Genomic DNA, 21,021 nt, shown 5'->3' on the forward strand with positions numbered 1-21,021 from the left:
GAGGGTTCATTGTAAATAAGAGCTCTTACTGGAGGTGTGAATGTGTTCTAAAACTGATTTATGCTGATGGGCTGCAGCAGACAATAAAGTTACTTAAAAAATCATAGAATTGTGTATTTGGAATGGACGGATCATATAACATATAAAATAAAGCTATTTTAAACAATTTTAAGCTTGAGGACCTATATAGATCAAGTGTTAGCCACCTTATTTTGTTACTGTAGGATGGACTCATGGCACTTGAGGTTTTCCAGTGATAAAATGCTTCACTTTATTTATCCCAACTTTAGCTGCAGAAAAATGCCAGATCAACTTGAAGTTGAAACCGTGCAGGGGCCGAAACCAAAAAATATTATTTGGACACTTAGAGGCTACGAAACTAATTCCCTTCCCTGCTTCCCTGGAGCCTCTTAGAAATTAACAAGGAATCAGTTAAGTCATGACATCTTTTCTTCTTCATCCTAACATCACCTCAGAGGGAGACTTCAGCCTGGTGAGTGTGACTCCTTGCTTGGCAGATCCAGTCTCGCTGCTGGAACTCCTCAGACACAACGGAGAGCTCACAGCATCTCTGGGGTTGCAATTTCTTTCCCAAGAGCAGATCCAAGCAGGCGGCATGGTGTAGTGGGTGGCTGAGCGGGACCGCCAAAAGCACTCTCTCTGGAAATGCCTTTTCACATGGCCTTGTAGGGTATGCAGACCCTTTTGCTGACTCCCCACCGTGCTCTATCAGCGACTCCTCTTCTGGGAGGTTCAGAAGGCTTAAGTCGGACCCACCTATGTGAGTTGGGCCCACCTATTCTCTTCTTGAACTGAGTAACTAAAGGCGATGTATCTGCCAGGCTCTCCTGCTAGGACTTCATCTGACTCTAGCATGGTGAGATGAAGCGGCCCTTGGCAGAAACCAAGCAGGACAACAGATCCCATCTTTGCCCGGTCCCTGCTGGGTCAGGACTTCAGGCCCATCTTGGCCATCATCTCTTCGTAGACTGTCCACGCCATGGCTGCCATCAGGGTTCTGCGGAGGGCCCGGGGGACACTGCCTTGGAAGAAGCCACGCAGCCCATAGTCCTAGAAGTGAAAATGGAAGCCCAAACACTGGAATTAAAGCAGCAATACAATGACACACCTGCTATGAGAGTGAGGGTGTCCCTCTGCGTTACTCCATTTTTAAGTCTTACTTTATAGACTTTTACAAATATCGTTAAAACTATGAATACTGGGTCCAAAGGGACGAACTAAAAAAAAAAAAAAATTTGTTTGGCTTTGTTGCTAAGCTTTATCTGTTTTAGGCATGCTCTTTCCAGGGGACTTTATTTCTCAGATGAAAATCTTCTAGAGGCTTACTCTATGTAGTGTGCAACTTGTACAGTACACAGAAGCCAGAAGCCCCAAGCAGCAGCTGAAATCCAGACCGAAGGCTCTCTGCCAAGCCCTGGGCCCCAAGTCCAGGCTGAAGGAAAAGGCACTTCTTGGCACTCAGTCTGCCTAGAGGGAGAACCCTTTTTATTTTTTTTTAAACTCACTAGATGTTCTCGGTGGCCCTAAATAAGAATTAAAGACAAAACACCTCAGCATCTGGATTGTTCTTTCCTACTGTTATCATCCCTTCCATTTTCACATGGAAGATATCCAGAGGCTCTATTTTCAAACTTCATGGTTTCAGGTATCATGAATAAGAAAGCAAGCAACCTAAGCAGTGTGAGATATATGATCAGATTCTCAAACATCTGCTTCCATCTAGGGTAAGACAGATAAGTGCTGGCAGATGCTAACATCTTTCCTCTGCTACAAGGAAAAACTGAGAAGTACAGAAACATCTAAAGATCTAAGTGACAGATTTACTTTGAAAGAGAATATCTGATAATAGAACAAGTTCCCAAAGGGCCAACTCAGTGGCTTTGAAATAGCATTTTAGCGTATTTGACACCTACTTTACTTTTTATTTTCAATACATCTGTACATTTGTATTAGCATAAACTCCTAGAAACAAAACAAGGTGCCTGTGGTCTTTTTCTGACTACATTTCCTCCTAGGTCCTTGATTCAGAGAAGGAAATGGCAACCCCCTCCAGTATCCTTTCCTGGAGAATCCTGTGGACAGTGGAGCCTGGTGGGCTTCTGTCCATGGGGTCGCACAGAGTCAGACACAACTGAAGCGACTTAGCATGCATGCATACATTGGAGAAGAAAACAGTAACCCACTCCAGTATTCTTGTCTGGAGAATCCCAGGGATGGAGGAGCCTGGTGGGCTGCCATCTATGGAGTCGCAGAGAGTCGGACGTGACTGAAGCGACTTAGCAGCAGCAGCAGGTCCTTGGTTAGGTTCTTGAGTCCTCCCAGAACTCCTGACTCAGGAGGTCTGGGGTAGAGCCCAACAATATGCACGTTTAACCAATATCACAGGTTGCCCCAATGTTGGGCCCCCTCCCTAAACAAAACCCAAAAAACAAAAAGACCCCCACAACCATAGTTTTTAGCAGTTGATTCTCAACCTTGGCAACACATTGGAATCACTAGGGAACTTAAAATACTGATGCCAGGGTTTCATGTCTTCCAGAGACTCTAATATGATGAGCTCAGGCTATGCTCTGGGAATGGTGATTTTTAAAAGCTCCCCAGGTGATTCTACCATGTAAAGGACAGAGCTACTGCCTTAGAGAGAAAGAGAGCTTTAACCACAATACAAACCAATATGTATTCTAAAGCCTTACTATTTTTTTTTTTTGGTTGTGCCAGAGGCATGGTAGATCTTAGTTCACTGACCAGGGATCGAACCCATGTCCCGTGCAGTAAAAGCACGGAGTCCTAAAAAAAAAAAAAAAAAAAGCACGGAGTCCTAACCACAGGACTACTGGGGAATTCCCTAAAGCCTTACTTTGAAAATGAGCATAACGGCCTGGCCAATCCACCGAAATTTCATTGGAGAGAGCTGCATGTGAGTTTTGATCACATCTGCAGGTTGAGTTACCAGCGAGGCCAGAATCCCAGCAAATATTCCACAGCTGAAATTCACAACGGGAACAAGGACTGCATCCAACTGGTCTGAAAGAGGACAAAGGCAACCTTCGGTTATAAATAAATCTCATATCTATCAGATAAATATCAGTGCCAAGTTGCCACTAATTCCTTCTGAAAGCCAGAATGGTCTGGATATTCAAACAAAGCTAGGAATTCAAAATCTAAACTAATCAATGTAAACAGAAAAATGGAACTAAAAGTTCACCTTTTTACAACCATCAGCATAATAATTGATTCAGGCAAGAGGAACTGACTGATGCTAAAATATAACGATGAAATAACAGAACGTTTTACACAGATTCAAAGTATCGCCCTGCAGAGATACTTAGAAATTACAAAAGAACAAACAACTGAGTCTTCACTGGAGACATTCTTTTTATCCACCAATAAAGAGTTAATATCACCCACAGCGGGTCAAAAGGTGACATGAGCTTCCCGACATCACACAATGAAGACACAACCTGTTACATGCTTCTCTTGCTGAAAAGGTAGAGTAAGAATGAATCAAGTTGCAAGGAATCATCAGATAAACCCAGGCTGAGGTTATATAATTGGCTTATACACTTGAAAATAAAAAATAAAATGGCCACAAAATATATTATTGGGGAAATTGGAGAAATAAAGACTATAGATTGGACTATAGATACAAGAACTGCATCTGTGTAAAATTTCCTAAATAAAAGATGGTCATTAAGAATGCTTTTATTCTCAGGAAATACACAGTGATGTATTTAAGGGTAAAGAGTTGCATCATGTCTGCAACTTACTCTTAAATGGTTTGGAGAAAATAATTATACATATAGAAAGAGAATAATTCAGGGCTATGGAGTTATATGTATTATTCTTGTGACTTTTTTGTTAAATGTAGAATGATTTCTAAATACGAAATTAAAAAAAAATTTTAGGATGAATGAAGAAGTTAAAACATATACCCAAGCTCCCTTATTGCCTTAACTTTCTACTGCAAGGTAAGGCTGTGACCTGCAATGTCACAACTCCTGGTACTTGAGGCGAAGCAGCAAATCTCCTAAAGCACCCCAACTGACATGGTCATGAGGGCAGCATTCTGGCTTTCCCAACTAAATGGCCTTGGTTGTAATTCCGTGCTCAGATTATCCACAGCCACCTGACCGAACGCTGCTTCACTCTGCGGGATGTGTTTCTACCAGTGTGTGAATCTGCCTGGGTGGACATTTACTGGTTGTTGATTTTGCCCAAGTCTCGCAACACGAGGTTACTGGTAGGGTGGACCTGCTAGAATGTGGGAGGTTTGGCAGCCTTTTCTCCATCCAAACAGAGGGCTCTCGTTAACTGAGAGCATAGCAGGTAAGTGAAAACAAAATTTTTCTTCCAGCTCTGAACCCACTAGGTTTCCCAAATTTGTCTGTTAAGAATCAAATAAGCGCTTCTTAAAAAATACAGTTTCCCAGTTCTTACCCCAGAGCTTCTGATTTAAAACTCCTTAGGTAGGACCCAGAAATCTGAAGATCAGGCAAATGTGGGAAGTATTGTTGCAAGGCCTACGCAGAACGAGGTTTATTCCACCCCCACCCCTGACTCAGGAATTACATACTATCACAACAACAAATAGTCTCCTATCTCTGAGAAAGCGGTGAGGATGTGACCCCTTGAGGGATCTCTCTTCTCACCACACCTTCCCTTACCCGTACCGTGAAGCACAACGTTCTTGGTCTGGCTGTAAAACATCAGGTAGATTCCGGAAAAGGGGGCGTCACGAAGGAGTGTTGCTGTCAGGCCACTGAAGAGGCCCCGGAACCCCTCGCTGTGATAGATGTTCCTCAAGGCGGCGTAGATGCTCTCGTAGCCGTACCGCCCACTCTGCGAAGGAAGCGCAGAGCCCATGGCGGCCTCGGTGGCCCTGCGGCTGCGCACTGCGCCGCGGCCGTCCTCAGGCTGCACGGCTGGGGCCCTGGGGCTCTGGTTCCCACGCGCTTGGCCTGACCACACAGACGGGTTCTCCGACCTCACTGACCTCTGTGCCGGTTATACATCAGGCGGTGGCAGCAGTGGCCACTTGACCCAAGAGTCCAGTGCCTCTCTCTGCCCTCTCCAGCCCCCGAGGCTGTCCAACTCACCTCGTACCGAGTCTTGATCACAGTGATGGGTGACATGCAGACCCCTGCAACGGAGCGGGAGCCCACCCCCAGGATGACCGACTCCAGGGCCGTGGGGGGGTGGCCCCGCAGGAAGTACTGCTTCAGAGAGTACAGGGTGCCAAAGTAGATGCCAACGCCAGGGACACACCTCACGATGGACTGCAGGAAGAGCCGGAGGGAGGGAGGGGTCAGAGCACCACAGGTGGATCCCCCAAAGAAGACCCAGGATCTGCATGCGAGGAGTTGATTTAAGGTGTGGAGGGACCGCCAATGGGAGAGTGGGGACGTGAGATGGGAGAGAAGGTGGCCAATAACGGGCATGCCGTCCCATCAGCTTTCACCATGGGCAATGGAATCCCTCTGGGCAACTCTGGGAATCAGCGTGGACGTGCCTCGGGTACCCCGCCACCTGAGGAGGGAAGGGGGCTTCAAAACATCAGGTCTCATCTTTCACCGCTTACGAGCTGCTTTGAGGTTGGGGTGAGCATGAATCCCCTGGCTTGTCCAGCAAAATGACTTCTGAAGGCCAGAAAACGTCTTCCAGGGAGGGAAAGCCAGGTGTGGGGGCATGGGGTAAGGGGTGGGGGGTGGTGAGGGCCTGCCGAGGGCGGGGCGCCCGCTGCCTCTGCTGTAGGACTTGATGCTGCTAAGCAGCCGTGCCCGGGGCACACGGGGGCCCTCAAGCGGAAGCCAGGGAGAGTGACGGGCAGGGAGACCACAGAGGCCCGCTCAGTCTCCAACCCTCGTGCACTCTTAAAAGCGAGGGTGCGTGAGGTGGATGAGAAACGGCTGGTGAGGAAAAGAAGGGGAGCTTACGGGAGACATCCCTTTCCAGAGGCCCAACAGACTCTCCGTGCGAACCACATTCCGGAGCAGGGCCAACATGCCAACACGTCTGGACCTGAAGGCAGACGAGACAGAGACAAGGAAGGGAACATCACTGACTCCCTGCTCAGAGACTTCTCTGTGTGGCCTCTTTTCTACAACACCTCAGGATCTCTGCTAGGCATCCGGAAGTGACTCTGAGCCCCTATGCATTCACAGCGTGGCAGGTCCGTGATTCTTTGTTCATTCAGGCTGCAAGCAGTGGGATAACTACTCATTTTCCATACATTTCACACACTTCCCACAGTGCTGAGCCCAATAAGGGGGCTCACAAGGGACACTCAATACTTCCCTTGTTTCCAGAAAACCAGCCCCTGCTTGCGCCAGGCAGCACAGTCATGACATTACAGACGGGCACAGTAAAATGCAAATGTCACCAAGGCAGATGCCAGGAAGCAGCTGAGCGAAGGACCCAATTTAATTAAAAGAAATGTCAAACACAAGAGTATACACAAAACGCAGGAAAGCTGGGCCTGGCCTGCGTTTCTCTTTGACCATCCCACAGAATGGAAGCTGCCTGAACACAGTAGAGATGCTCCCGTGTCTGAGAGAAGTCGCTGAAACCAGTTCCTGAGTGAAACAGGGGTGGGGATGTGGGCAGCAGGCCTTACCCGTGGGCTGAGGGCTGGAGGGTCTGCAGGCGGGTTTTGAGGAGATCCAGGGGTTGGAAGAGGAGGGTAGAGCAGGTCCCACTGATGGAGCCACACAAGAAAGCTTTGATCACTGGCTGCAACTGCAGGGCAAGAGAACATGGTGTCATGAGCTCCGTCCCACCATTCACCACACCTGGACCAGTCAGTTCTCCTAAGGATTTCTTAGCAACTCACCTGGCGATGCCCTGTATTAGTAATAGCTTCTGACTTCAGAGAAGGGCAAAATGTAGTCAGGGACGAACAGTGTTAGAATGTGGCTGAGAACATTGTACACTCCAAGAAGTAGCTCTCACGTCTTACTGATAACAAGTTTAGTAATCACTGATAATTTTAAAATTTATGGATAGGGCTTCCCTGGTGGCTCAGTGGTAAAGAATCTGCCTGCCAATGGAGGAGACATGCGTTCAATCCCTGATCTGGGAAGATCCCACATCCCTAGGAGCAACTAATCCCATGCACCGCAACTGTTGAGTCTGTGCTCTAGAGCCCGGGAACCAACGACTGAGCCCGTGTGCCGAAACTACTGAAGCCCAAGCCCTGGAATCTGGGCTCTGCAACGAGAGAACCCATGGCAACGAGAAGCCTTTGCATTGCAACTAGAGACAGCCTCCGCTTGCTGCAACTAGAGAAAAGGCCCAAGTGCAGCAGCAAAGACCAGCATAACCAAAAACTAATAAAGTATAAAAAAAATTGTAGATAACTTCTCTCCTACTGAGCAACACAGCTATTTCCATCTGTGAATTATGCCAATGTCCACACCTCCCTAACTTGTCCTGAACATAAGTTATTGGCCAACTTCTCGTGACGAAAGCAAAATCAATTGAGCAGCGTGTTTTAACCCTGGACTACTGGTTTCAGGTTCCCTGGGTTGTAGGACCGGTAGATTATTTACAGAAGTAAGACAAAGGAAGTGAAACTGTAAGTGAGCTCATGCACTGTGAACTGTATGTGCCACTTCCTGTAAAAGTGATGCATTTCCTTAATTTAAAACTTTCCCTCTGAGTACACCCATTCACCTCACTGGGACTGAAGCAGACCGCAGGGGCACCACAGGCCGGCAGCCACTCCTGGGTTTGCCGATGGTCCAACATACTGGGAGTCACAGCTCAGTTCAGTTGCTCAGTCCTGTCCAACTCTTTGCGAACCCACGGACTGCAGCGTGCCAGGCTTCCCTGTCCATCACCAATTCTCAGAGCATGCTCAAATCCATGCCATTGAGTCGGTGATGCCATCCTACCATCTCATCCTCCGTTGTCCCCTTCTCCTCCTGCTCTCAATCTTTCCCAGCATCAGGGGCTTTTCCAATGAGTCAGCTCTTTGCATCAGGTGGTCAAAATACTGGGGCTTCACTTTCAACATCAGTCCCTCCAATGAATATTCAAGACTGATGTCCTTTAGGATGGACTGGTTGGATCTCCTTACAATCTAAGGGACTCTCAAGAGTCTTCTCCAACACCACAGCTCAAAAGCATCAATTCTTCCCTCAGCTTTCTTTATAGTCCAACTCTCCCATCCATACACGACTACTGGAAAAACTATAGCTTTGACTAGAGGGAACTTTGTTGGCAAAGTAATGTCTCTGCTTTTTAATATGCTGTCTAGGTTGGTCATAGCTTTTCTTCCAAGGAGCAAGCATCACTGTTTCCATTTTTCCCCATCTATTTGCCATGAAGTGATGGAACTGGATGCCATGATCTTCACTTTTTTGAATGCTGAGTTTTAAGCCAGCTTTTTCAGTCTCCTCTTTCACTTTCATCAAAAGGCTCCTTAGGTTTTCTTCACTTTCTACCATTAGGGTGGTGTCATCTGCATATCTGAGGTTATTGATATTTCTCCCAGCAATCTTTTTTTTTTTTAATATAAAATAACTTTTATTTACATAATTTACATCTACAGAATATAACTGCTTTCTTTAGAACAAGAAAATTTACAATGACAGATATTGCTTTTTGTCAAAGACTTCGTCAAGCAAGATAGTATACATGGTGACCTATATTTCAAAAAACATGGTGGTAAGCAGTGGATATTCATATTTTTATCTGTGCCTCAATCATTTACCAACAATTAGGCTTTTAAGTCATCATGTTGATCACTTGCTAAGATATAAGTGATCCAGAGGAAAAGTCAAGAAAAAAATAAAGACCTTTAATCATATCTCTTTGAAAATTTATAAAATACAAATTCTTCACATGATCTTTATATGAGTCAGATTAAACACAGGAGTGAACAAGTTTTTCCCCTTTATAAGGTAAAGACACTGATTTTCTTTCTCTAAGAGTAGTTTTAAGGATATAACTGTAGGAGAATTTAGCTGACTTGATTCTCTAATGTCTCCCAGCAATCTTGATTCCAGCTTGTGCTTCATCCAGCCCGGCATTTCACATGATGTACTCTGCATATAAGTTAAATAAGCAGGGTGACAATATATAGTCTTGACGTACTCCTTTCCCAATTTGGAACCAGTCTGTTGTTCCACGTCCACTTCCTACTGTTGCTTCCTAACCTGTATATATGTGCAGGAGGCAGGTAAGGTGGTCTAATGGTATTCCCATCTCTTTCTAAGAATTTTCCACAGTTTGTTGTGATCCACACAGTCAAAGGCTTTGGCATAGTTAATAAAGCAGAAGTAGATGTTTTTCTGGAACTCCCTTGCTTTTTCGATGAGCCAACGGATGTTGGCAATTTGATCTCTGGGTCCTCTGCCTGTTCTAAATCCAGCTTGAACATCTGGAATTTCACAGTTCTGGGAGAGTCACGCACACTGGCTAATCTACAGGCAGCATTCAGAAGGGCAGGACTGTCTGGCAGACTAACTGCGCTTTCCCCAAGCGCACTCCAGGGCCTCACAGCATGCCCTGGAATCCAGACATACTCAAATGATTGTGCGAACACACTTTTAAAAATCCAAGCAGGAGAGAAAAGTCTTCTTTTCAATAGGAGAACTGGGCAAACTCCATCCAAAGATGTTCTCTCTCATTAAATGGCATTTGCACTATTATTTTGTAATACTGTCATCCTAAAATGCTATTAAGATGAAGTTGCTTGTTACACACGGTACATAACTATACCTAGAACCAAAACGTTTGTAATCTGTGGTATTTGTTTCACAGAGAAAAGAGGTAATTCCACGTTCCACCAAACCAGCAATTATCAACTTATAACTGGAATTCCTTAAAAGGTCTAAGTAAGTTCAGATAATAAATACTGGAGCTTACAGCCACATTCAAATAGCTTTCTAAGCAAAGGTCAGACCGTAAGTACAGCCAAGTCAAACGGGCGCTTCATCAGGTGCGTGTCCGTACGCGGCGGCCTGCTCCTCCTGCTAACTGCGCTCCCACAAGTTTTGTTTCTCAGGCTCATCTGAGACTTTGTGTTCTCAGTGAGGGCCTCCTGCCTGCACACTCAGCCTCTTACTTCCGCTGACTCCTTTGCCTGGAACAAGCTTGAAAGCCCCCATCTTTCCAGGCTGAGGCCACATCATCTCTACTCCCTCTTCACCAGTCACCCCTCACATCCCCACAGTTTGCCATCCGGCTAAAGCCCCTCCACTGAAGCTGCCTCACTGAGGACGTGAGCAGCCCAGGACCCCTTTCCCATGCCCTTCTCTTACCTGGCCTCTCCGGTGCATTTGGAACACCTGCTGATGGCTGCCCCTCTGGCTTCTCGCTCCTCTTCTGGATGCCCTTCTGGGCCTCCTTTCCCCAGCTCACAGATGTTGCTGTTCCTCTTATCTCCCTGTAGCTGCTGCCTCTCAGGGCACCCTTATCCCCACACCACACCTCGCTCCAAACACGCATGCCGGTAACGCCCACATCTCCAGCCCAATTCAGCCCTCACTCCCGGTATCTCCCCTCAGATGGCCTGCAGACATCTCAAACTCAACATCCCCAAATGGAAACTCAGTCCACGGTTCTTCACATGCCTGCCTCTCCTTCAGTCCACACTGAGATGTTCCAGCAGGACCTTCAGGAGACGAGGAAGACTCCTTGGTCTACCTACCATTTCACGACCAACTCCTGCCGCTGACCCCTCTTTCCTCCCACAGCCTGCCCTATGCTGATCTGAGTAACCTCCCTGTGAGTCTCCAGCCTCAGCAGTGCCAAACCCACTGAGCAGCCTGGGGTGAGGCATCCATATACACCACCTCGAAATCTCACAGCGCTCTTATGAGCTAGGTGTTCAAACCCATGGTGGTTCCCCCAGGACTGATTGCAGAGGCTGGTCTGCATCAGGTGCTCAATAGTCAAGAATGAAGGAAATCACGTCATCTAAGAGGAAATCTACACGTGGCTCTCCCTTGACCACAATCCCACAGGATAAAGCTTAGTGGGCCCTGCAGGCCCCATCCCTGGGCAGCGGGATCGCCCCAGGCACCCTTCAGCCCTTTGCTCCAGTAAGGATGTAGGACTGACCTGCAGTTACCACTTCTAAGCAGTTCTCTTTGGAGCTGCTTCCCCAGTGTTCTCACTGGTATTGTATGGAACTACCCCTCCCCTCTGGGCTTCCCAGGTGGTTTAGTGGTAAATAATCTGTCTGCCAACGCAGGAGATACAGGAGACTCAGTTCGATCCCTGGGTCAGGAAGAACCCCTGGAGGAGCAAACAGCAACCCACTCCAGTATTCTTGCCTGGAGAATTCCATGGACTGAGGAGCCTGGCAGGCTACAGTCCATGGGGTAGCAAAGAGTTGGACAGAACTGAGCACACTCACATGTACCCCTCCCCTCTCCCACAACACACTGTCCTCCACTACAAGATCTTATCTCAGAGCACAGTGCTTAGACATTTTACTGACTCAATAAATATTTATCGAATACATCCATAGAGCCCCAAACCTTTTTAACTGTAACTTTCCAGGTCTATCAGCACAGTGAAAGTGAAAGTGAAGTCGCTCAGTCGTGTCCCACTCTCTGCGACCCCATGGACTGTCAGGCTCCTCCGTCCATGGGATTTTCCAGGCAATAGTACTGGAGTGGGTTGCCATTTCCTTCTCCAGGGTATCTTCCCGACCCAGGGATGGAACCCGGGTCTCCCTCATTGTAGACAGACGCTTTACCGTCTGAGCCACCTAAATATATACCAGCAGTATTGATTAACCTCGAGTTAAAAAACAAACAGGCAACAAAATTGTTTTTAAAAAACAGAATTTACACTTTTCTTTTTGAAAGATATTATCAATAGTGGATGGCACATTCTTTAAGGCACACTTGACTTTTTTCTAAGTAGCTCAAATTTATTCAAAGTAAATACTGATAACAACCAAACAAGAATACAAAGATACCTAAAGGCAATAAACAACACTTGAACAGTTGGCAAACAAGTTCCACAAGCAACTCCCACTTCCCTTGAAAAAACTAAATCCTAAAAAATTAAATCAGATCTCCAGGCCAGAGCCGGAGGACCCAGAAAGAAATCGGTAAGCACATGATTAAACATGTAAACTTAAAGCGGCCCCCGACCCTGCCTTTGTTTAAGATTATAAACAAAAACAAACAAACTAAAAAAGACCAATAAAAAAGTACCCACAACCCCGCCCAGCGCCTGCCGCAGGTGGACCGTAACCTTCGTCTCAGGAGAAAGCCACTGGCCCTCGCGCACTAAAGGAAGCCGCATCCGCGCCTCCACGCACCTCTAGTAGCGACTTTGCCAGACAGTCCTCCTCTGCCCGCCTTCCCAAGCCCCGCCTCCACCAATAGCAGGCCCGCGGACGACCACGGCAGCCAATCCAGATGCGGGGGCTTGGCCCCGTGGCGCCCGCAAACCACAGCAGTTTCCCAGCGAGTCCCTCTAACCCAGCCGGTCGGCTCTGAGTGATCCTAATCCACCTTGCTTGAGCAAGGATCGCCATTTCAGGCTTAGCTTCATTGCCGGGCTTTGCAACAGTCCAAATATCTACCCAGGTGCCCTCTTACCTTTCAATCTAGGAAAACAACCCAAAGCAATTTCCCATAGCGCTCACACCTCATTTCCTGCCGCGGGAGGACATTCCCCTGACGGCCCCCAAGGCCGCAGCAATCCCTCCTACCTCTATCCAGATACTAACACAGAAATGAGACCTTTGCTTGCCTGTCCAAGAGTTGCTCTAATACTCCTCTCCTTCCTCCCTACCCTCCTTTTAATCCCTTAGTCAAACTCCATCTCTGCGCCAAGTCCCCAACCCGTTTTGCGCGCATCCCCGGTGCAGAAAACGAACCCCCGAGGGCAGCTGACCCCCGGCAACCTTCCGAATTCCCCTCCCCGAGCCTGCGACGCCGGAATCCCTGCCTTCCCTTCCCTGCAGTTTACCATAAGCGTTTCCACCCTGTCTCCAACATCTTGGTGCTGCAGCAGCGCCGGGCGTGACTTTTGAATCATTGGAGGGGAGGCCTGTGAATGCACTGGGCCCCGGGTGCCGTTGGTAGGAGCGCAGGCCGGGCCCTGGCTATCCTGGAGGAAGACGACGCGACGGCGGTAGCCGGGCGACGCTTTCTACGTCAGGGCCTCCTCTGCAGTCTACGCCGGCCGGGACCTGCGCGTCCACCGCCAGTGGGTGGCTCCGAGCGCCGCTTTTCACTTGCGCCGCAGACTCTTCGGCTCCGCTCCTCGGTCCATCCTGCCCAGTCACGGGCTTCAGGACTTGAGGAGAGTAGGGTGCACTAGAGATGAAGAAAGCCGGAAGAACTAGCTAGAATGCCGGAATTTAGCTTCCGGGGTTGGATGCGCTTCGCGCGCGGAAGAGGATGTGCTTCTTAGTGCCACCTGGTGGGGACGTCCGGGACTGCAGGTTCGGCGGCTTCCCTCCGCCCGGAGCTTTAAGGGACGTCTGCAGCGATGGATTCTTTCGGGTGCCACGTCTGTACTAGCTACAGACTTAACTCTGCCCAGTGCGGTAGCCAGTAGCCAACTGGGGCCACTGAGCACTCGAGAGTGGCTCGTGTGACTGAAGGCCAGAATTTTAAACTTGATTTAGTTGTAATTCATTTGTATTAAAAACTGAAACCATGTGGAATATTTTTCCGTTAAACATGACTTTATTGTTTTGGCATTTCCACATTTCCCTTTAAAAATTGCTGAAAGCTTGATGGCAGAAATGTGCTGTAAGTCATCCACACACCGTATTTCTGACATGGCAGTAAGATAAAATAATTTCATAAACAATTTTTTCATTTTTACCTGTTGAAATGATTTTTTCGGATGTGTTAATTGGATGAAATAATTATTAAAATTAATTTTACCTCTTTTGCTTTTTTAATATGGCTACTAGAATACTTAAGATTACACTTGTTATCCTGTGATAAATCATAATGGAAAAGAATATATATATGTGTGTGTGTGTATAACTGAGTCACTTTGGTGTACAGCAGAAATTAACACAACATTGTAGATCAACTATACTTCAATTTAAAAAAATTCTTAAATTATACTTGGGGCTTGAACTACTTTTCTATTGGACAGCACTGGTCTAGATGGTTAAGATTATGGTTCTTACCTCTTATCTGGACCCTATCAATAACCTTCATTTTGGTCTCTCAACTTCCCATTATTCCTATCTGGCTGATGGGTGGGAAACTATTACTGCTAGAATCCTGACACTCTTTTTGGAAAAGGCAGGCACACGTCTTCAGGAGTCCTGATTATCTGCAGAATAAAGCCCAGACTTTTCATAATGGCAGCCTTCATTACTTCCCACCATCCATTCTTCACTCAGGAAATCTAGGTCAGAAAAGAAACTGATGATTCAGGGAGCAAGATGCTGTTTTTTTAAGGCTTAAATTCCTATACTTCTGAAGCACAAGGAACAGGCAAGAAAGTGTGGGCTTTTTATCATCAGAGGGGATTAAGCAAAGAGCAAATATAAAAAATACACAGGCAAGCCTGCCGGGTGACTGCTGTATACTCTGCCATCTCTTGTTCTAAGCTGCAAGGCTCGTTTTCCTTGAGCAATGCTGAACTAGGCTGAAACTTGTCTTTAAAGGAAGACCTACTTTTCTGTCCTCGTGGGGCAAGAATTCCTACTCATGAGAAATAATCTGTTGGTGTGTTTTAGAGGCTATTCTTGGCCACTCTGAGAAGGGGATAGAGGTGGGACCCAGAATGAAGGCCTGCTGCCCACTGCCCCACCCTCAGCAGGTATTGGCTTGGCTCTGGGCTCAGATAAAATGGACTGGTTTTTAAGGGTGGTTGGTGCCTGCCTGGGTTTTCCTCTTGTGTATCTGTTCCTGCTACACTCACAACTCTGGAGCCCAAAGTCCCCCCACCTCCTCAATCCTCCCCCCCCTCCCACGTCTGAGAGGGTGCAGAGATATATAAGATCATGTAAAAGGAGTATTACCCATCAGCAGATGAGTGAAGGTTTTAGGGCAGTACTTCATGGTAGAATTTAGAGGAGTGAATTAAAAAATGAAAGGAAAAAGCAAGCAGAAAAAAAGAAAAGGAAACATACCTGGTGAAAACATTGTGTGTGACTTCAGTTCAAAACAAGATCATTAATTAACATCGGGCAAGGCTCCCTTGACTTGGCTGTAGCTGGTGGAACATGATTTTGCTTCTGTGACCTTACTCCCTTCTGCAGTTACACGTTGGGTCGCTCAAACCCAATCTGGCCCTTTTTCTGTTTTCTGAGTTGGGTGTTAATGTCACACGATGCTTTGCTTTCCCATCCCACTGACCATAGACATCTCTATGCAGAAAGAAATATACATATGTCCATTTGGATACATGATCTCCCTTTACAAAGTTTATTCATAACAAGCTCTGACAGCCGGAGGAGTTTCCACCAACCAAAGAGGAAGGGCTGGAGTAAACACTGGCAGCTGGAAATGGGTGGGACAGACAGACTGCTCCAAAGGAAGTTCTGGTTTCCTGCCCTCCAGGCCAGGAGATGAGCCTTATGGTGCCTTGCACCTGTGTCACTTCATTTGGAAGAAGATAGCTGGAGTGGTGAAAAACACAGAGGTAAGTGGCTGTCAGGTTTTGCTTTCAGGAAAAACCAGTTCAAGGAGACCTTTCCTGTCTGCCTGGAGCCAGAGCTGCTTCTGGAAATATCTAAATTCCCTCTATTGTTGCCAAAGCAATGAGCCTGCTTTTGCCTTTTGGAGGCCAGGAGGGGGCCAGGAGGGGAGATACCATGCACATTCTGCGGCCACAGCCCCTCCCCTCCATCCTCATGAGCCCCTTTCTGATCGGTAGTCTCCCAGGGAGGTGAGTGGGCGTGTTATGATGGCCTCTATCCTATAACTTATAGAGGCTCCTCTCCATGTGAGCATCCCGTCCAACCCCAAACACACCCAGGGCAGCTGCTACCCCCAGCAGTGGGGAAAGCCACCTTCTGTGCCTGGTCACGTGGGTGGGCACCAACAGCAGGAAAAAAGAATTCTCATGGCCTTACCAGAAGCTTCGGCAAAGAGGACGGTCCTGTCGCTGCTTTGGGCTTCGCAAGAGAGAAACACCTTTCTTCCTTCCATGCCAGTGATGTTTGCCTCCAGCCTCACCACTGAGCCGAGGGTGATCGGGCTAGGAGAGGGGCAGTGGGGGCGAGTGGCTGGTAGCCTGGTCTCTGAGAAAGGTGGGGGATGACCCTGCAGGGGTTGGAGGCTACCAGAGTCGGGGTCCTGGGCTTCTACTCCAAGGGCCAAGATGTCAGGGCCTTTGTGTTTGTCACCTGCTAGCTGTGTCTTTGTTTCAGGTTCCTCATTTGTCAAGTTGGAGATAATGGTACCAACCTTCCAGGATTATAGTAAAGATCGGACAAAACAATGTGTGCGAGTTTAACAACAAATTAATCATGCGTCAGGAATTCTCATTTCAGTAGCAGCCCAATAATTATTTGTGGACTGAGTTAAATATATACAGGCACATGGGTTGGCTTTCTTTAAATCAGAGGTGGCCAAAAGTAGTTCACCATTGTCCTGTGGAGTGTGTTTTTATGTTGGAACACAAAACCCATGTTCAAGCTGATCACCTTGAACTTGGATGAAAAGGGAACATCTAACAAGTTTAGGTTGGTCCATGAGAAAAACAAAAGTAGAAGCTCCTCTTTGTACGCTGGATTACTACATGAGCTCTTATCTTCCATCATAACACCTGGAATAAGCTCATGTCAGCTTACTCCTAACTGGAACCCAGGGAAGGAGACAGACCTCTTGAAGGTGATGGTCATGGTCCCGGTGAAGACTGCATTGGCACTGCAGTACGCCGTCATGAACAGTGTGGTGTCTATCATGGTCCCCAGCGCGCCACCATGGATAATCCTTCAGGGCCAGACAGGGGGAGAAAGGGGAGGAAAGAGTCACCCAGGATTCCACTCCGCATGGCCAATTTCCGTGAGGCGACGTGCTGAAGGGTTCCCTGCAATCCAGGACCAGATCCTTCTATCAATCCGTTTAGAGCAGAGATGTGAGCGCAGAGCCGGTGCCGGGGAAGCAAACGCTATTGTCTGAAGTGAGTCACACCAGCTTAGAAGAGAACGAACTAAAAGCAGGAGAAGCCCCCCCCCCCACCCCACCACCAGCCCCAACCACAAATTCGGATGAAGCTTGTATTCCCTTCTGGGCTGGTGTCAGGGGAACTAGAGTGGTAGAGTGAAAACAGCATGGGCTTTACAGGCAGAGAGCCCTAACTCTAAATCTCACATTTCTAGCCATGTGACCTCAGTCACAGAACCACTGGGGCCATCTGCCTCTTTTATCTGTAGGAGAGGAATATCTCCTAGGAATTTTTGTGAGTATTACATTAATACAGCCAAAGCTTAATCTAAAGGGTCTGACATATACTAGCGCTAAACAAGAGTAGTTCCCCCCCCCCTTCTCATTTCTAACTTCCACTGCTTACTGCACTGCCATTTAGGAGGTTAAGGAGGTTCTTAAGAGGGAGAGGCCACACCTTGAGTGGACCCCTGAGGGACTGGCAGAGCCTCGCTGCCCAGGGAGCCAGTAGAATAAGGCTGCGGTAACCAAGAACCTGGGACTTTCCTGGTGGCTCTCTTGGTAAAGAATCCACCTGCCAATGCAGGAGACCTAGGTTCGATCCCTGGGTCAGGAAGATCCCCTGGAGAAGGAAATGGCAATCCACTCCAGTATTCTTGCCTGGAAAACCCCATGGACAGAGGAGCCTGGCAGACTACTGTCTGTGGGGTTGCAAGAGTCGGACACGACTTAGTGACTAAGCTACCACCCACCAACCAAGAACCTGCTGAAGGCAACCAGGGACCCACAACTGGGTTCTCACCCACCACCTGCTCTTGGATCAAGATAAAGGCCATTTGAGCTGCTGGCTGGGACAAGCCTGCGTGCCTCACCCAGGCAGCCCCTCCAGGAGGGGCCCAGGCTGGAACAAGCAGACGCACTTCTTCTCGGAGTCATTGTGGAAGACGACATACTCAAAGCCAAGTCTCTCCATCTCTGTGATCCGGAGAAAGAGGCGGGCGTCTTCTACCTTTTGAACTGGAAAGAAGAGTGGATTCAATAAGAAAGGCCTCAGGCAGGAGTCTGATCCTCAGGGCGGTGTGGTCTCCAGGGCTGAAAGCACCCAACCAGAGGATGTCTCGGGAAAGCCACCGCCCTCAGCTTCCCATGGGCACGCCACCCCGGGCATGGTCCCATAAACTTCTGACGGAGAAGAGCAGCTTCCAAGGGGAGGATGAGGTCAGCAGTGTGAGGGGCAGTGAGGAGCCAACTGCCTGTGAATTCAGGACACCACTGTTCCCATCAGCTGAATAACAAGTGCTAATCCAAATGCATCGATTGTGGCAGATCTAGGCGTAAGCAGGCCACAGTCCTTTTTGTAGAACACGTGTATGTGTCTCCTCTCACTGCCACAGGCCTGAACTTTCAGTGAGATTTGTTTATACTGTATGACTTCTGAGGGAAATGGGGATAATTTAGAGGCCCTAATTAGAGGTTAAGCCTCCAATATCCAAAACTTAAGGACTTCCCTGAAGCTCAAAGGGTAAAGAATCTGCCTGCGATGCAGGAGACCAGGGTTCGATCCGTGGGTCAGGAAGATCCTCTGGAGAAGGGAATGGCAATCCGCTCCAGTATTCTTGCCTGGAGAATTCCTTGGACAGAGAAGCCTGGCAGGCTATACAGATCATGGGGTTGCAAAGAGTCGGACACGACTGAGCGACCAACACAGCACATCCGATACTTTATCAAACACCTTCATTTTCCCAAGAATCTCAAACCAGAATTTCTTTTCTTTCTTTCTTTTTTTTTTTTTTTTTTTTGGCAGCATGGCTTATGAACTCTTAGTTCCCCGACCAGGGATTGAACCCATGCCTTCGGCAGTGAAAAGGCAGAGTCCCAGTCACTGGGCCACCAGGGAATTCCCCTCCAAGCAGAATTCTGAATGACAGCTTAGGTATACAAAATTATATACTATAAACATAGCATACAATTATAAACTATAAATAAAAGTCTTCCGGCTGGCTCCTCCTGTCTTTCGAACGCATCTCTTCATCTTCTGTTTTCCATCCGATGTCCTTCACTGACTGGTTCAAGAGCTCAGCCCAGCTGACCACTAGAGGGAGCGCAAGTTCTTTCCCCAGCAGATTCTGGCTCCTGGCCCTGGATGTCAGTAAGATCCTGCCCTCTGTAGCATCACTGAGCTGCCAAAACTGGGTGTACCAGGGTGAAGGCCCTGGCCCTTAATCCCAAGCACTGCCTCTTCCCAATTCTTCACTGACACTGCAGTGAGATGGTGGGGCTGGCAGGTGGAAGGAGACGCCAGGGGTGACCGCAGACAGGGGTGGAGCGGGCACTGACCCGGGAGCCCGGAATCCCTGACTCCAGTCCAGTCTCTGCCAAAAACTCACCTTGTTGCCTCTCTAGACCTCAGTTTTCTCACTTGTAAAATGAGCAGGTTGAACTAGATGGCCTCCACGTCCCTTTTCTAGCCTGACAGTGTATGAATCTAGGATCACCATGTCCAGACTGCCTCATACCTGACTCTCAGGCTAATGCCGGCCACACAGGAGGTGTGGGAACTGGGCTGGAACATGGAGCTCCCCAAGGAAAATGCACACACAGAAGCAAAGTTTTGCCCACAGTCCTGCACTCTCCAGAGGCCCCCTCCAGCCCAGGTGAAGCGCTCCTAATACAGGGGTGTGAACGTACCAGGGACAACTTTAGCAATCCTAGCTAGGTCTCCCTCTTTAAGGAACTGCCAAGAGTGACGGTAACCGGGAAGTCGCGTCCACGTCCCATCCACAGTCTTCTCCATGAGTTCATCGTACAGCCTCACCATGATGGGGCTCCAGCCGGAGTTCGGGAGGGAATAATCCTTTGAATCAGAATGGAGGTGACTTCTTGAGACCTGGAAAGTTCAAAAGGTAGCTGACTGTGTCCATTCCTACAGGGCCGGCACAGCTGAAAGAAAACTTGGGGTGGGGGAGGATTCAGGCCCTGGACCCACGCAGCCAGAAGTGACCTTGGGGAGTCGGGGCAGGGGGGAATCAAACCCAAGACCCAGGAGGCCAGAGGGGACCCTGAGGGGTGGGGGTTCAGACCTGTGACCACAGCAGACTTGCTGGGGCCCAAGTGGGCAGGGAAGATGCTGGTCACATTTTCTGATGATCCTCCAGTGCCCCGAAGGTCCCATTCTGTTCTGCTGATCCCCTCGCTATGAGTAGGCCCCATCCAAGCATGGGAACATCTTCCCTACCCCAGCCCCCATGAGGGCCATCCCACCTCCACTTTTCTTCCTTTCCTCCTGTCCTTCCGCATCCTACCTCGTCATGTGGGGATTCCGCTCATCTGCTTAGGTGTCCAGGGACCCCCACCAGCGCCTAGTAGGTGCTCCTACTTATGAGCAGACACGAACTCCTCGTCCTCCCACCCCATCATCTTGACTGTTACCCACAGTTTTCTTTTAGTTACACCTCTTTTTTTGTCCAGAAAATGTTATGTGAAACAGCAATCACTGCTTTCCCTTGAGTCGCCACTAATCAGATTCTCTTTCCCTGATTCTGCTCACTTGCTCACTCTGGGGCTCGGCAACCCCACTTAACCGTCTGGGAAAGGTTCAGCAGGGTCAAGAAGACTGGAGGGGCCTCCAGATATTGTCACTAAGTTCCCAGGCTGAGGGTCCACCCCTCCATACAGGATGAAACGGCCAAGTGGCATGAGCATCTTCTAGACATCAGGAGTCCTGGCTCCGAGTTCTCATCTGTCACAGGAGTCTAAGGTCCCTGGTAGCTCCCTCCCTCTGAGACTCTGACCACACTCACAGCAGCCCGCATCTGGATGCAACGTGGGTACTCACGGTGATGAGTGGGGCTGGCATCCAGGCTGACCAGAGCATCCGGGGCTGGCCAGCCAGGGCTGGGAGAAGGTGTGCTGCCTGTCGGTGCCTCGCCAGCCACCTGAGACC

General features: G+C 48.4%; 1 protein-coding gene across 5 annotated transcripts; it reads right to left on the reverse strand.

The window, feature by feature from the left end:
- Nucleotides 1-246: 246 nt before the first annotated feature.
- SLC25A38 (solute carrier family 25 member 38) lies at nucleotides 247-13,350 on the reverse strand. 5 transcript variants are annotated; one of them, XM_043442354.1, is made up of 7 exons: nucleotides 12,961-13,348; nucleotides 6,635-6,756; nucleotides 5,955-6,039; nucleotides 5,118-5,297; nucleotides 4,686-4,860; nucleotides 2,879-3,045; nucleotides 247-1,071 (listed from the first exon to the last, which is right to left on the reverse strand). In XM_043442354.1, exons 1-7 carry the CDS (start codon nucleotides 13,027-13,029, stop codon nucleotides 949-951), a joined length of 921 nt encoding a protein of 306 aa, XP_043298289.1. In that variant the 5' UTR covers nucleotides 13,030-13,348; the 3' UTR covers nucleotides 247-948. The 5 variants fall into 5 exon arrangements, with proteins under 5 accessions (XP_043298289.1, XP_043298290.1, XP_043298291.1 ...); XM_043442355.1 differs by having other exon boundaries at nucleotides 4,692-4,860; nucleotides 12,961-13,347; XM_043442356.1 differs by lacking the exon at nucleotides 12,961-13,348 and adding an exon at nucleotides 10,287-11,164.
- Between the last annotated feature and the right edge of the window lie 7,671 nt (nucleotides 13,351-21,021).

The sequence above is a fragment of the Cervus canadensis genome, chromosome 22, assembly GCF_019320065.1.
Source record: "Cervus canadensis isolate Bull #8, Minnesota chromosome 22, ASM1932006v1, whole genome shotgun sequence".
In the NCBI taxonomy this organism is placed as follows: domain Eukaryota; kingdom Metazoa; phylum Chordata; class Mammalia; order Artiodactyla; family Cervidae; genus Cervus; species Cervus canadensis.